Here is a 15435-nt window from a genome sequence, read left to right on the forward strand (position 1 = left end):
GGGGACCTGGGCCGCGATCCAGTGACCCCGGTGCGGGGCAGGCTGCGGGGGCGGCGCCCCCGGAGGAGGGGGTGTCCCAGCCCGGGCCTCATTGGCTGGGGCGCCGGGACCAGCCCAGGACCGGTCACCAGCCCGGAGGCGGCCCCCGCGGAGCTCACATCTGGCGGCCCGGCCGCCGCACAGACCCGCGCGCTCCTCCTCCGGCGCCCAGCGCCCGACACCGGCCCCGGCCCCCCACTCGGACCGCGCCGCCGCCATGAGCTGCTTCGAGGAGGAGGGCGGCTGGAGCCTGTCCTTCAGCGGCGCCGCCTTCCTGGGCATCTACCACGTGGGCGCCACGCAATGCCTGCGGGAGCGCGCCCCGCGCCTCCTCCGGGGCGCCCGCCGCATCTACGGCTCCTCCGTGGGCGCGCTCAACGCCGTCTGCGTCGTCATGGGCCAGTCCGTCGGTGCGTCTGGGAGGGGGCCCCGGGGTCTCCCAGCCTCCCCGAAGCTGACCCGGATGGAGGGGAGCAGGGGCGGAGGGAGGGGTGTCCCAGGGTCCGGGCGTCCTGCACAGCGGTCCCTCCGCCCAGCGCGCTTGCTCCGGGGTGATCCTTCTGAGGACCTGGGCACGGGGACCAGGGCTCCCCTTTCCACAGGGGAGGGGTGCCAGGCTCAGAGTCCCTCTGCGCAAAAGGTGGGACTGAGCGTCTGAACGCAGGGCGGGGACAGACATTCTGAGCAGAAGGGGGGCACTCTCTGGCGCCAGGAGGGAAGCCAGCCTTCCAGCTGGCGTGGCGGGCGCCCAGTAGCTCAGGCCCTGTCCTCCCCAATCCCCCTATGGCTCAGGCTCTGTCCCCCCCACCCCCCACCCCCCATGGTTCAGGCCCTGTCCTCCCGGTGGCTCAGGCCCTGTCCTCCCGGTGGCTCAGGCTCTGTCCCCGCCGGCAGAGTTTTGCTGCGTCCATCTGCTGGGCCTGGCCAAGCAGGTGGAGCAGCTGAGCCTGGGCGTGTTCCACCCCGCCTTCTCGCCCATCGAGCACATCCGGCGGCAGCTGCAGACCTTCCTGCCCCCCGACATCCACGTCCTGGCCTCCCGGCAGCTGGGCATCTCCCTGACCCGCTGGCCCGACGGCCAAAACGTCATCGTCACGGACTTCGCCTCCAAGGACGAGGTCATCCAGGTGAGCGGGCAGGGGGCCCCGGGCGGGGGGCAGGAGGGGGGACACCCACTCCTACCGCAGTGGCTTCATTGGAACCGTTGTCCAAGGATCGCATGTGGGGTGACATCCCTGGCTTCTCAGCCGGAGCGGAGAGGGAGTGGTGCTCTGCCCGCCCTCCCGTCTGTCCTCCCACAGAGCTCCCAGCAGCAGCCCTGGGGGAAGGGCCCGCTCAGCAGCGAGGGGGCGGACTCTGAGCAGGGCCTGTCCTGCGTTCACGTCCCTTAACTTTGAGGATGGGGCTGGGACGCCCCTGCCCCCCCTTCTCTCCCGGGAACCCCGGGCCAATGACACCACCCGGGGGGCTGTCCCGGGGTGGGACGGTGCCCGGAGCTGCTCCGAGGAGCATGAGCACCGTGCCCACCGGTTCTTGTCTCCCAGGCCTTGATCTGCTCCATGTTCATCCCTTTCTACTGTGGGGTGATCCCCCCCGAGTTCAGAGGGGAGGTAAGTGGCCGAGGCCCCCCTGCGCTCTCCGCCCCAGGCACCGCCGGGAGAGCTGCGGGTGGAGGAGGGGTGCTTCTACTGCGTGCCAGCCTCGCCCCTGCTCCTGGGGTGCTCAGAGAGGGTCCTCCAGAGAGCCCCGAGCTATCAGACCTGGTGCCACGGGCAGCCACGGGGTCCCGGCCGCGGTGGGTGCTCCTGGCGGTGTGTCCTGGCGGCGGGTGCTCCTGGCGGCGGGTGCTCCTGGTGGTGGGTGCTCCTGGCTGCGGGTGCTCCTGGCGTGTGGCCGCAGGGGCGTCCTGAGGGCAGCACTGCCGGCCCCCATTGCAGCGCTACATTGACGGGGCTCTGAGCAACAACCTGCCGTTCGCGGACTGCCCCCGCACCATCACCGTGTCGCCCTTCACCGGGACGGTGGACATCTGCCCCCCCAGCGCCTCCGCCAACATGCAGGAGCTGAACGCCTTCAACGCCAGCCTCCAGATCTCCACCCGGAACTTCCTCCTGGGCTTCCTCTGCCTCGCCTCGCCCAGCTCCGAGGTAGGCAGGCCCTGGCGCCAGCCTGGCAGCGGTGAGAGCCTCGGCCCTGATCAAGGGCCCTGTGCCGGGCTCCGTGCCCCCGAACCCTCCCCAGAGCCTCAGTCAAGGTCTCGAACCCACAGCCGGAAGCGCCCCCTGAGCGGGCGTGGTGTTAGGCTGGCTCCCCTGGTCAGGCTCTGTGCAAAGGCACCGTTATCATCTCCGCTTCTCAGGAAAGGACACCGCAGCTCAGAGAGGTTAAGTGATTTGTTTGAAGTCACACAGCCCAGAAGCTGCAAAGCCAGATTTCAAATCCTCAGCCAGCGCCCCATGCTTCTTCCTGCTGCCCCAGACTGTGGCAGGTTGACCAGCTGTGAGGAGGCGAGGCGCACGCTCAGGAACAGACAACAGACTCACTTTTCTGCCTTTGCCCCTCAGTATTTCTGGAAAATAGGTGGCTTGGCCTCCAACAGGTTTTCATCATAAGGTGTCCCCCACCCAACCAGCCGGCCCTCTGCTGCTCTCCACACGCTCCGGGTTGGGTAGGGTTCCGTGGCGGGACACAGGGCGTTTTCTCTGACCCTCCAGAGGGGGGCAGACATCTCAGCCCGGGTCACAGACAAGGCCACGAGCGCTCAGGAAGGTCGTGGCCGTCCTGAGGTCACCCAGCGAGCGGAGGCGGGGCCTGAGGGGCCTCTTCCCCACCGTGGGGCTCTGACCGAGCTGCTGGGCATGGCCCCAGGGTTCCTCCGCCGTCTCAGGCTGGTCCTGGTGATGCAGACCAAAGGCATCCATCCTCCCCTGACTGATGGGCACCAGGCACCGGCCCAGGCATCCTGGGGCCAGAGAGGGGAGGGCCGGAGCAGGAGCCGCAGCCGGGGAGCCACAGGGGAGGGAGTGAGGTCCCAGCTTCCTCCCTGCCCAGCACTGGGCCCAGGGCCCTCGAGTCCCGCCGAGCAGTGTCTTGGGGAGCGGCCGGGATCACTCCAGTCGAGGACAAGTCTCCAGCCTGAGGCCATCGGCTGGAGGGCGTCTGGGCCCCCCCATCCCGCCCTGACCTGTGTGTTGGCAGGTGTTGACCCACTACTGCAAACAAGGCTATCTGGATGCCCTGAGGTTCCTGGAGAGACGCGGTAGGTGCCAGCCTGTGCCAGCCTGTGCCGCGCCAGCTCAGCCAAGGGCGAGCCTGAGAGGGGGCGGCTGACGGCATAGGACAGACAGACAAGAGAAGGAAGCTGGGTTGCGGTGGGACGCTGCTTCCTGAGAGACAGCGCCCGCGCCCACAAGCCGTGTCTTTATTTTATGGCCGATGCCACGAGGCAAAGGAAGGGCGTGGCCAGATGTTTATAACATTCTCTGGGGCTTCAATCCTCCTCAACTACATGCACGTGAACTCTGCCACTCAGGCAGGGGGGCCCCGTGTTCGGACCACAGATTCATGCTGACAACCACAGCTGCTGGCTGTCACGGTGCTGGGGGCTCTGCCCTCCAGGCTGGGACTTGCCGTGGCCACGAGTGGGCTGTGCCCTCTCAGCAGTCCGAGGCTGGACCGGTCCGAACGCTGTAGCCGCGCCACACCAGCCACTGCAGTAGCGGGTCCGTGCCCCTGTGAGCCCGGATGGATGCCGCCTCTGGGCAGGGGAGGTTTTCTGGGTCCTGGCTCACTCTCTCCTCGGCATCTGCTCTGTGTGTGCTGAGCCCGGTGCGGGGGCCCAGAGAGGAAGTCCACATGTGTCCGCTCCTGAGCTGCCCACGGCCTGGTTCGGGGGACAGACCCAGCGGGGACGTCTCCAGGGAGACAGGGATGCTCAGCGCTGAGGGAGCCGAGAGGAGGCACCTGACCCAGCCTGGGGCTGGAGTGGGCCCGGAGGGCTTCCTGGAGGCGGGGACATATAAGCTGGGTTTTGTCTAGTTGGGGAGATAATGGGGAGGTTGAAGACAGAAAGGAAGAGGACATTCTACTCAGATTTTACTCAGGGAGGAGGTGAGCAAGAGCAAAGGAATAGAGGCCAGCACCTTGAGGGACCATCACTTAGTGTGGCTGCAGGAATGTGTGTGTCCGTGTGTGTGTGTGTCCGTGTGTGTGTGTGTGTGTGTGTGTGTGTGCGCGCGCATGTTCATGGGGCAGTGTGTGTGTGTGTTCATGGGGCAGTGTGTGTGTGTGTTCATGGGGCAGTGTGTGTACATGGGACAGTGTGTATGTGTGTGTTCATGAGGCAGTATGTGTGTGTGTGTGTGTGTGTGTGTGTGTGTGTGTACATGGGGCAGTGTGTGTGTGTGTGTGTGTGTGTACATGGGGCAGTGTGTGTGTGTGTGTGTGTGTGTGTGTGTGTACATGGGGCAGTGTGTGGGCCAGAGGGGGTTTGGATGTGGTTCCACAGGGCAGTGCTTTTCAGAGTGCTAGAGCAGAGGTTCGAACCCAGGTTGTCTGGCCCCCAAACCCACGTCCTCGCTCCCCCACACCGTGGCCCCAAACACACGGCCGTGAGGAGGGTTTGCTGAGCGCCTACCGCCCCCGGACCCGGGCTAGAGCCCGGTCCCCCCCGGTTCTCAGGAGCCTCACAGAGCAGGCCTTCATTCCCCACCGCAGAGAGGGAAGCCGAGGCCCGAGCGTCAGGTCACAGAGCTGACGGGGGTGAGGCGGGATTTGAACCCCGGACCGGGTCTCCAGGGTCTGAGCTCCGATGAACCACTGGAAAGTGAATGAGAAAAAGTCAAAAAGGAAAAGAGGGAAAAGCAGGAAGCAGCGCAGAGCTGGGGCGGTGTCTCTGTGAGCCGAGCCCCTCCCCCCGTCCCCCCGCGGCAGGCGCGTCCTCACCGCGGGGTTCGGCCGGAGAGGTGCCGGCAGGTGGTGGCGTGGCGAGCGGGAGTCCCGGGCACGGGCAGGCTCTGTGTGACCACCACATCCCGCCTCTCCCCGCCAGGACTCACCCAGGAGCCGGTGCTGTGGACGCTGGTGTCAAAGGAGCCCCCGGCCCCAGCCTCCGGGACCCAGGACACTGGCCAAAGCCGAGGCCAGAGGGCGGGCCTGTCGCTCAACTGGGCAGTGCCCCACGTGCTGGTCAAGGACGTGCCCAACTTCGACCAGCTGTCGCCGGAGCTGGAAGCCGGTACTGCCCGTTCCTCCTGACCTGCCCGCCCCCCCGCCCCCGCCCCCAGGGCTGTCCTGCAGGGGGCCTGGCCCTGGGCGCTCCGGTCTGGAAGAGGGCGGGACTCTTTGAGCTCCTGCTAAGAGCCAGGGGTGCCCGGGCTCTTCTGTGTGGTGTCACTCGCTTCTCACTACCCCTGCGGGCCTGCGTGGTGCTTCCTCACCCCGTCTCAGGGATGAGGAAAAAGCTCAGGGCGGGGAAGGGACTCACAAGGCCACAGAGCTGGCAGCCGGGGGATTTGAACCCAAGTCTGTGCCTGAGAAAGCCCTGGGGGGAGGCAGGGCAGGAGGCACTGAGGGGCACATACAGAGAATCTAGACTCATTCCATCATCTCAACAACCCTCTGAGGACGGCACTGAGTCGTCCCCATTGTATCAACGTGGAAACCACAACACAGAGCAGTTAGGTGACTTGCCCAAGGTCACACAGCCAGCAAATGGCAGAACCAGGAGTCCTGCTTGGTGACCTCGAAGTCCGAGTTGCAATCACAGGTGTCCCGCAGACAGCTGTAACGGTGCTGGTGGGGTGGGTTAGCATCTAAATGAGACACGGGGGGAGCTAGCCAGGCAAAGAGAGGGGAGAAAGGGTCCAGGCGGAGGGGACAGAATGTGCAAATGTCCTGGGGTCGTGTGGCGGGGAGAGGAGCTGGGGGCCCCCCGTGGCTGTAACCGTGGTTGAGGGGCCAGGAAGCAGAGATGAGCTGTGAGAGGCTGGGAAGGTTGCGTATGTGGCCTCGAGGGGAGAGATGGGGCCACTGAGGGGTGTACTGAGGGGCAGCCCCCTCCCTCGTCTCAGTGTTCATTGCTACTCTGAACTCTAGTCATTATTGCCCAGGGGTCCATGACTGATGGATGGATGGCTCCGTCATTGTTAGCTCGGGGGACAGGCTGAGCGGCAGGAGGCTGGGAGGAAAGATGAGGGTGGTGAGGCCAGAGCAGGGTCCGTGAGGGGGGCGAGGGGATGAGGGAGGAGGGACCACACAGGGCAAGCAGAAATGGGCTCTACTGTGTGCTGAGCCCTGGGTAGGAGCTTGGCGTTCTGCAACCCTGGCCCCATCCCTGGCCACACGGGGGCACCAGAGAGCCGCCTCTTCGATGGGGCAGGGCAGCCAGCACCTGGGGTTGGGGAGGGGCGCCCCCTTCCGGGATCGGAACGAAATAGTCAGCTGGCCTGGCCCTCGCAGGCACCCCTTAATCCTCACCTACCTGCCAGGAAGGGGGATCCTGGCATTACAGCCTGGGCTCGGGGAGGGGAAGGCAGGAGTCCGGGCCACGCCAGGTCGTCTGGGGGCTGTTCGGGGCTTGGTGAACGTGACCCTCCCAGCGTCTGCGTCTGAAAGCACCGGCCAGAGCAGGTTGGGGGCAGGTGGCGGTGCCATGGTCCGGCACAGGGGTTTGGGCTCTGGTTCTGCCCCAGCCGGTGCAGGCCTCTTCCACCCGGTCAGTTAAGGGGACAGAGGGCTGGGAAAGTGTCGTCCCGGCAGCTGCAGTCCCCGCTGTGGTTAGGGACACCGCTGCCCACTGTTATGGAGGGAGGTGAGGCAGGAGCACCTGCTCCCGCCCGGCGGCCGCCGCAGACTTCCCAGAGAGACGCCGGGAGCGGGGTCCATCCCGGCCCTGCCACTGCCCTTCTCACTCTGAGCCTCGGTCTCCTCTGCTGTGACAGGGGCGCCCCTGCCTGTTTCTCGGACGGTAAGGGGCACCCGCTGAGGGCCTGGCGCCTGCGGGCTCCCAGCGGGGGCTGATCTGTTCCTCGCTCTGTGGGTGGGGTGGGCGCCCCCTGCGGGCTGCAGGGTGGAGAGGGGCCGGTGGGCACGCTCCTGCTTCTCTTGCAGCCCTGAGGAAGGCGAACAGGAGTGACCCCAGGCCCTGGGCCCGCTTCCGCCAGTCCGGGCCCGGGAAGGCGCTGGCCTACCTGCTGCTGCCCTGCACGCTGCCCTTCGAGTTCGTCTACTTCCAGGGCAGGAGGTGAGGCCGGGCGGGGCTGTGGTGGAGCCCAGTGCCCCGGCAGGAAGGGCGGCCGGCACACCAGTGGGCAGAGCCTGGCTGGGCTCTCCACGCAGCCAGGTGTTGGCTGAGGGACCCAGAGGGCTCTCGGGGCTGGTTCGGAGGCTGTAGCTGCTGCGGACCAGCCGGGGCCTCCTGGCCAGTGCCCTGGCCGCTTTCGTCTGTAGGACCTGGGTCCCATCAGTCAGAGCCTCAGAGACCATGTGCTATTTTTAAAAACAACTCCAGGGGCTGGACTGGCTCAGCTTTGCTGTGTGGCCTGGGCCAGGTCTCTTAACCTCTCTGGCCTCAGATTCCTTGCATGGCAGGCTGGCTGTGGCTAAGCCCCTCTGCTCACTCTAACTCTGCGCTCTGTGCTGTTTGTTTATTCTAGCGAGAGTCAGCCAGGGTTTGGCAGGGGCCCCGCCCCGGCTGGGGGCTAGGGGGCAGCGCCGATCCAGGCCCTGGCTGGGAGCCTGGGGGGCACAGGTCACACACGCTCATGTGTCAGCACTGCTCTGCCTGGAGGTGCCTAGGGGCTACACTGGCTGTGAGCTGGGATGGCTTACACCAGGGGCTGCCTGGCCATGGAAGGGAGAGAGGGATGGAGACATCCGTGAGGAGAGAGAAACATTGATCGGCTGCCCCCTGCACGCCCCACACTGTGGTGGAGCCCGAAACCCAGGCATGTGTCCTGACCAGGAATCGAACTGTGACCTCCTGGCTCATAGGTCAATGCTCAACAGCTGAGCCACGCTGGCCTGGCTAGAGGAGATAACTTTTGAGCTATAATCTGACAGGCGAATAAGAATCCACTAAGCAAAGAGGGAAGAGAGAGGCGTTTCAGACAGATGGAACAGCATGGGCAAAGGCTGGGGCAGGAGCAGGGAAGGCTCATTGGAGGAGCAGGAAGGGAAGCCAGTGAGACGGGCCCACAGGTGGAGGGCTGTCCCAGACGGGGCGGGGAGGGCGCAGGGGCCAGGCACCCGGTGCTCCCAGCCGGGCGAGGAGGGTGCTCTTTACCTGACTGTGGTCGAAGGCGGCGAGGGGACCCTAGCGTCCTGGGAGCGCTGCATTTCAGAGGCTCCCTCTTCCCCGGAAGAAGGCCTGTGGCCGCGGGTGGAGGTCTCGGTCCTGCTCCACGTGGCGGTAATCATGGGGTCAACCCCCGCCGTGCAAACGGCTGGTGACCCAGAGCGGGGAGAGGGCCTTCCGCTGGCCGCGCCGTCTTGAGCTGAGCCATGAGACTCAGACCCTAGGTTGAAATAAAACCGGATAAAGGCAAATTCCCGTCTTTCCCGTTAAAAAGGAGAATCCAGCTATGAGCACTGCTGGGGAGGCCTGCCAGGCCACGGGGGCAGGCCTGCTGGTGCTTCTGTCCGCTGCACCAGGTGTGACCATAGAGGCGGGGGCTGGAGCCAGGGCGGTGCCAGCCGGCTTCCGTGCTGCTTGTCCCAGGGCCCTGGGCCCGTCTGCCGGTCGAGGCCTGGTCCGGAGGCCCCTCGGGGGCCAGGCGGGGGAGGGCAGTCCAGGGAAGGTGCCGGCAATGCGCTTTCTCCGCCACAGCCGCGTGCCCGCCCTCTGCCTGGCTGCTGGGCCGAGAGCGCATGCAGGGGTGCGGAGGGGGGAGCTGGCCTGGGGAGAGGCGAGAGGAAGGGCCGGAGATGGGGGGAGGCTAGGAACTGCAGGCGAGGCGACTGTCCGTATTTGGCGGGTGAGAAAGCTGAGGCCGAGAGGTTCCCCGCCCAGGGCACACAGCTGAGAAGCCGTGGGGCTGGGTTACACCCCAAGCCAGCCTGCCCCCCAAACCCTGCTCCGTCCCCCTGCCCTTTCTACTCATGCTGTGGAGTGCACTCTCAGCGCCTGGCCGCCCACCAAGTGAGGAGGCCATTCTGTGTCAGTCCCGGCCTCTCACTCCTGCAGGTGCCCTGCGAGGCTGAGCTGCGCCCGGTGGAACCCGTGCCCTGGCTGCTCCTCACCCCAGCCCTTTCCTGCAGGCCTGGCACCCCGGGTGCGGGGCTCCCGACTCCCCTCCGGCCTGTGGGGAGGGGAGGGTGGGCTCGGCTGGGCCGATGCTCAGGTGAAGCTGTTGCTGCCCCTCCTCCAGGCTGGCCCTGTGGCTGCCAGACATGCCCGCTGACCTGTGGTGGATGCAGGGCGAGCTGAGGCATGCGGTGGTCTGGGCGTGCTCCAGGATGAGGGACCAGCTCCTCGAACGGCTCAGGTGAGGCGCAGCCCGGTGGGCAGAGCCACACAGCAGTCCTGGGGCGGGGAGGGGTCACCCGCTGCTCCCCTGACCCTGGGCAGGCAGTCCACACTGCCCTGGGCCTGGCCAGCCTGCTGACCCTGGGGGTTCGCCATGCCCCCTGGAACCTTCCATCACTCCGAGCTCAGCCAGACAGGGGCTTGGCTCGGTCCTTCCTTCCTTGTCGCGGGACTTGGGGGAGGAGTGGCCGGGCTCACAGGGCCCAGGCTTCCCCTCATGGCATCCCCCAGCTCTTTCCCCACCCCTGGCTCTGACCACTGCCCTCATGGGCTTCTGCTTCCTCTGCAGCTCACCTGTCGCCAGCCCCCTCCCACCGGAGGCAGCTCCTGCCAAGGACCCTGCCCAGAAGCCCGTGCCCCCTGCCCCTCAGGACTGAGGGGCATCAGGCGGGGCCGGCCCGTGACTGGCCTCTCCCGGTCTGTCATGGCCCTTGTCCTGGGGGCCCAAGTCCATCCTGAGTGAGGCCTGGTTCTGACTTAACCTCCGGAGCTCAGAGCCTTGCCCCTGGCCCCAGAGGCCCGCGTGGTACTGTCTATGTACCCTCTTCCTCTCAGGCTCCCGTCCCGGGTGGTGTGTGTGTGGGGAGGTGGCCCTCAGGAGCCAGAGGGGACCCGCCAGCCCCCTGGAGCCCCTTCTCCCCAGACCCGGCTCCCTGGGGCTCCTCTTCCTGGGGAGGGGCCCAGCCTGTCGCTGTGTCCTAGCCACCGTGTGCCTGGGCCGCCTGCCCGTCTCATCGGAGGAGAAAGGAAGCAGCAGTGATGCACACCTGGGCTCTGGCCTGTCCCTCCGGGGCCCGGTGGTGGGGCTGCTGCGGAGAGGGGTGGGTCGGGCGCCCGGCCGGGCCCCTGGCAGTGAGCTGAGCGCTTTACGAGGTGCGGAAGATGCCACCGCTGAGATGGGGAGCAGATGGAAAGATGGGGCTGTGCTGCCCTCAGATCCTTTCTCTGAGTTCTCTGCCCTGCCAGCCCCCGGGCGTGACCCCCATGGCCGGCTCACTCCTCAGCCTCCATCTCACTTCCTCCTGGGCCCACCCAGCGAGAGCCCAGAGAGGGCAGGGGAGAGGAGAGAGGTTAAAGGGATTAAAACCTTTTCGGAATTCCAGCTGTGTGTTCCTCTTTGGGGTGCCCACCGGCGGCCCCTGTGACACCAGGCAAGTTCTTTCCTCATCCCGCTCCTCATTTCCCGTCTTTAGAACCAGGGGTTGGACTGGCTGGTTTCCACGGCCTCCAGCTCTCCCCGAGCCCCCCACACAGACAGAACCCGCGGTCAGGTGCAGGAGAGGCGCTTCCGGGAGGAAAGGGGTTCTGGCGGGGTCTCTGCGGAAGCCTAGAATGTGGGCTGGCAGACAGTCATTCCGGGAGAGGGCGCTAAAGCAGCTGGGTGACCGCGGTGAGTTACACTGACGAGGAAGCCGAGGCTCAGAGGGGCCAAGGCCTTGTCCCAGGCTGCACAGCCAGTCGGTGGTGGAGATGCCACTCAGGCTCAGGTCTGGGGACACAGAGTGACTCTGCTCAGGACTCTTCTGCAGAGGTTCCGGTGTAACTGACCTTGACCTGCACCTGGTTGGAGCCTGTCCTTCATGGGCACAGGTGTCCTCAGGGACCACCCTGTGGGTTTGAGCATCTGCCCGGGTCAGCACCCGGTGCCTCGGACTTGCTTGACGCTATCTGTGGCAAGCAGACTGGTATGTGCCAATCTGTGGCTGTGGTCACATGATGCTAGGGGGGCAACCTGTGTCCCAGCACTAAGTACTGGTGACCTTAGGCGTCCCCAGGCAGATAGCCCAACACTGCTGAGCATTGCATCTCACCCATACATCTGGTTGTGTACACTGGCCACATGTGTGGTGATGTTAAGGGGTAGCCATTACTTTTTAGTTGTGTTAATGCATTGGGCATATGTTGTCACGGGGTTATTATCCTCTAGAGTAGGGGTGTCGAACTCAATCAGAGAAGGGGCCAAAATCTAAAATCCAGCCTAAATCGCGGGCCGAATGGTTTACTGAACAGTCATAAACTGACAATGTCATAAACTGACAGCGGAGTGCAGTGATGACAGCGCGGTGCGGGCCACATTGCAAGGCCTGGCGGGCTGGATTTGGCCCGCGGGCCTTGTGTTTGACACATGTGCTCTAGAGCAGTGTTTCCCAACCTTCCCTCATGATGAGAATCACCTGGTGGAGTTGTTAAAACACAGATTCCTGAATCCCAACTAAGAAGTGCTAAACTAGAATTTTTGGGAACATATAGGTAAAATTGTATACTTAACTAGTGCTCTAAGACAGATTTTATATACAGAGCACTAAGTTAGGTATGCAATTTTATCTATATGTTCTCAAAAATTCTAGTTTAGCACTTCTTAGTTGGGATTCAGGAATCTGTGTTTTAACAGCTCCACCAGGTGATTCTCATCATGAGAGAAGGTTGGGAAACACTGCTCTAGAGATCATCCTATATAATAAAGAGGTATTATGCAAATTGACCACTACTCCAACACACAAGATGGCCCCCCCCCCATGTGAAAACAAGATGGCTGGCAGGGGAGGGCAGTTAGGGGCAACCAGGCTGGCAAGGGAGGGCAGTTAGGGGTGACCAGGCCAGCAGTGGAGAGCAGTTAGGGGCAATCAGGCTGGCAGGAAAGCAGTTAGGCATCTATTAGGCTGGCAGGGGAGTGGTTAGGGGGTAATCAGACTGGCAGGCAGAAGTGATTAGGGGAAATCAGGCAGGCAGGCAGGCAGGCAGGTGAGCGGTTGGGAGCCAGCAGTCCTGGATTTTGAGAGGGATTCCAGATTGGAGAAGATGCAGGCTGGGCTGAGGGATACCCTCCTCCCTGTGCACAAATTTTGTGCACTGGGCATCTAGTCCTGAAATAGTTATAAATTAAATGACACGATGCATGAGGTTTTCTTCAAAATAATCCTTTGCGGGGAGGTGAGTGAGAGTTGATGAAATATGAATTGCTAGCACTTGGCACTGGGTGACTAGTACATAGAAGTTCATTACACTATTCTCTCTGATTTTATGAGTTTGACGTGTCTATAATAAATAAGTAATTACCTTCAAACATGGATAGTACATACAAACAGGAAACTATGCATCAAGATAGCACATAAAACTAAGCAAAAGCAGGGCGACCAGCCGTCGTGGCTTCTAGGAATCACAGATGAGGAGAGGCGGTGGGACCTGGGGAGCTGTCCAGTTCAGAACCGCGGACAGCGACCCGCTGCCGCCTTCCGCCCAGCCTTCCCTCGGCTGCCTTAGGGATGTCAGAGGGAGAGAACTTCCGGGCCACCTTATTAGGAAAAGGCGTTCAGGACCAAGGCTCTCCGGCCTCTTCCACAGCCCAGAGATGGAGCGTGCACAGCAGCGGGCAGACCAGGCCTTGGTGGGCAGCTCTGTTTCATAAGAAGCTTCTGTTCCCTGCCCTTAAGGCTATCAGTCAAAAAACAAGCCATCGTATAGGTGTGTGCCTATTTGGGGGTCTCTAGTCTGTTCCATTTAAGTATATGCCTTTGCTTATGCCCATCCCACACTGTCTTGATTTATAGCTTTCCTATATATCTTTTAGAAGCAGCTGGTTAATTTTTAAAAGTAAAATTTTTATTGATTTCAGAGATGAAGAGAGAGAGAAACATCAAGGGTGAGAGAGAATCATTGGTCGGCGGCCTCCTGCACATCCCACACTGGGGATTCAGCCTGCAACCTGGGCACGTGCCCTGACCAGGAATTGAGCATTGATCTCCTGGTTCATAAGTGGATGCTCGACCACTGAGCCACACTGGCCAGGCACAGCTTGTTAAGAGCCCATTGGGGTGTTGCTTGGGATTGCAGAGACCCTACAGAGGAATCTGAGGAGAATGAGACTCCTAACACTGGGTCCCTGTGCAAGATTAAAGTGTAGCCCTTCTTCTCTCATCGATGTTTCTAACTCTATCCCTCTCCCTTCCTCTCTGTAAAAAATCAATAAAATATATAAAAAAATAAAAATAAAGTGTAGCCCTTCTTGTTCAAAAAGCAGGGAACATGCGGTTCAAGGTGCTAATATAACGCCCACAATCCCCCAAACCGTCAACGTGTTTACTGTCTGCTCTAGGTAGTTCATGTCCCTCCCTCCAACACTGCACCCCTCGTAGGGCACCTGTGGACCCTCACAAGAGCCTGGGGGACAAGCCCCTGACTCTGAGAGCTGCCCATTGGCTGCCCCTCTCCTCCTGTCAGCGGTGGGACCCACATGTCACGCCCTGGCTGGGAGCGGGAACTCAGCCAGGGATCTCCCCTCCCCACAGGCCTGCCGCCCCGAGGGTACTGCAACCTCCATGCCAGACAAATGGGCACCTGAACTGGGGGTGGGACAGAGGCTCACTCTGGCTGATTCACCCACCAAATGCCCTGGGCGCTGCCAGGCCAGGACAACCATGACAACGAGTCTGAGATGCCATGGGGAGTGAGCATTCTTCTCAGGCCCCTGGCCCGTGGGGAGGGGCGAGGAGAGAGGCTGGGCAGGGCTGGGGCGCTGGAGGACAGAGGAGTGGGCAATTAGGAACTTGTCCCGAGAAGGCAGCAGTGGGTGGACCTGCTCCTACTCCGAGGCTCCAGATCCTCAGTACATGCTCCATCAGCCGGTCAGACTGCACGCATAGAGCACAGGTCAAATAAAACGATTGCAATTTAAAGATGGGACCACAGAGCATTAAGCCTACGTGCAGGGCCCTCTGGGCATGTCCATGAGGCAGGCCCTGTCTGTGCATCTATGGACCGGTTTCTGCCTCTATCCATCACCACATGTATATCGTCTGGACACCTACTCTATGTGCACTCTGTCTAAGTCATCACGTAACCACACAGAGCAAGCTAATGTCCCCACCTCGCTGGAGGGCACTCCGTGTTTTTTCCCACTCAGCTCTCTCCCTCGGACCCGCATTAAGCCCTTTCCTGGCCGTTATCACCGTAGATTCGTGTTGCTTGTCTTTGAACTATACGTGAATGGGATCATAGGACATGTCGCCTTTTGTATTTGGCTTCTTTTACTCGTCATTAAAAATATACATTTTTTTTATTGATTTCAGAGGGGAAGGGAGAGAGACAGAAATATCAGTGACGAGAGAGAACCATTGATCAGCTGCCTCCTGCACGCCCCCCATTGGGGGATGGAGCCCATAGCCAGACATGTGCCCTGACCGGGAATAGAACCCTGACCTCCGGGTTCACAGGTGGACGCTCACCACGAACCCCTGCTGACCGGGCTTCATCATTCTGATTGCAAAGCTCACTGGTGCTGCATGTGCCAGCGACTCTTCATATCGTTAAATCATTGTGTGGTAAGCATCCCGTTGTATGAATACGTCACCATTCAGCCATTCTACTGCTGAGGGATGTTTGTTTCCAGTTTTTGTCTAACATGTGCAAATTGTTCCTAACTTGGCCTTGCAAGCTACCGCTGTGTCCTTTTGACAGACCCTTATCACTTTTAAAAACACTTTCTTTCTTTTTGGCCCAACAAGATTTTTAGGCTCATCTCGTACTCTTTGCCCAGTCCTGGGACTGACCTTTTCTTCAGGAAACCCGCTTCCTTCTGGGGGGGGGGGAGGGGAGTATTGGAAACCAAGGAGATCTGGGCGCTGGGTGTGCCTGGTGTGACGAACCCCAGTGCCAAGGGCCTTGTGAGCAAAAAGAAATAGTTTTAAAAATAATAAACTCATATCAGTACCTCAGGTTCCAGTTCAATACCACACGGCTCTTCCTTGCCTTCTTCTGCAGTGAGAACCCCACCTGGAGCATCAGCATTCACTCACGCGAGAACATAGATATATATAGATATAGATATAGATATAGATATAGATATAGATATAGATATATAGAGATAGAGAAAG

General features: G+C 61.6%; 1 protein-coding gene across 1 annotated transcript; it reads left to right on the forward strand.

Annotated features, from left to right (window-relative positions):
- Positions 1-256: 256 nt before the first annotated feature.
- PNPLA5 (patatin like domain 5, triacylglycerol lipase) lies at positions 257-9942 on the forward strand (the record flags this gene model as incomplete). The annotated part of the gene is made up of 9 exons (XM_084878306.1): positions 257-449; positions 934-1166; positions 1584-1649; positions 1977-2186; positions 3238-3298; positions 5090-5275; positions 7150-7282; positions 9408-9524; positions 9855-9942. The coding sequence occupies 9 exons, from the start codon at positions 257-259 to the stop codon at positions 9940-9942; spliced, it is 1287 nt and encodes a 428-aa protein (XP_084734432.1).
- Positions 9943-15435: the final 5493 nt, after the last annotated feature.

This window comes from Pipistrellus hanaki, assembly GCF_964339955.1.
Source record: "Pipistrellus hanaki genome assembly, chromosome: 3".
In the NCBI taxonomy this organism is placed as follows: domain Eukaryota; kingdom Metazoa; phylum Chordata; class Mammalia; order Chiroptera; family Vespertilionidae; genus Pipistrellus; species Pipistrellus hanaki.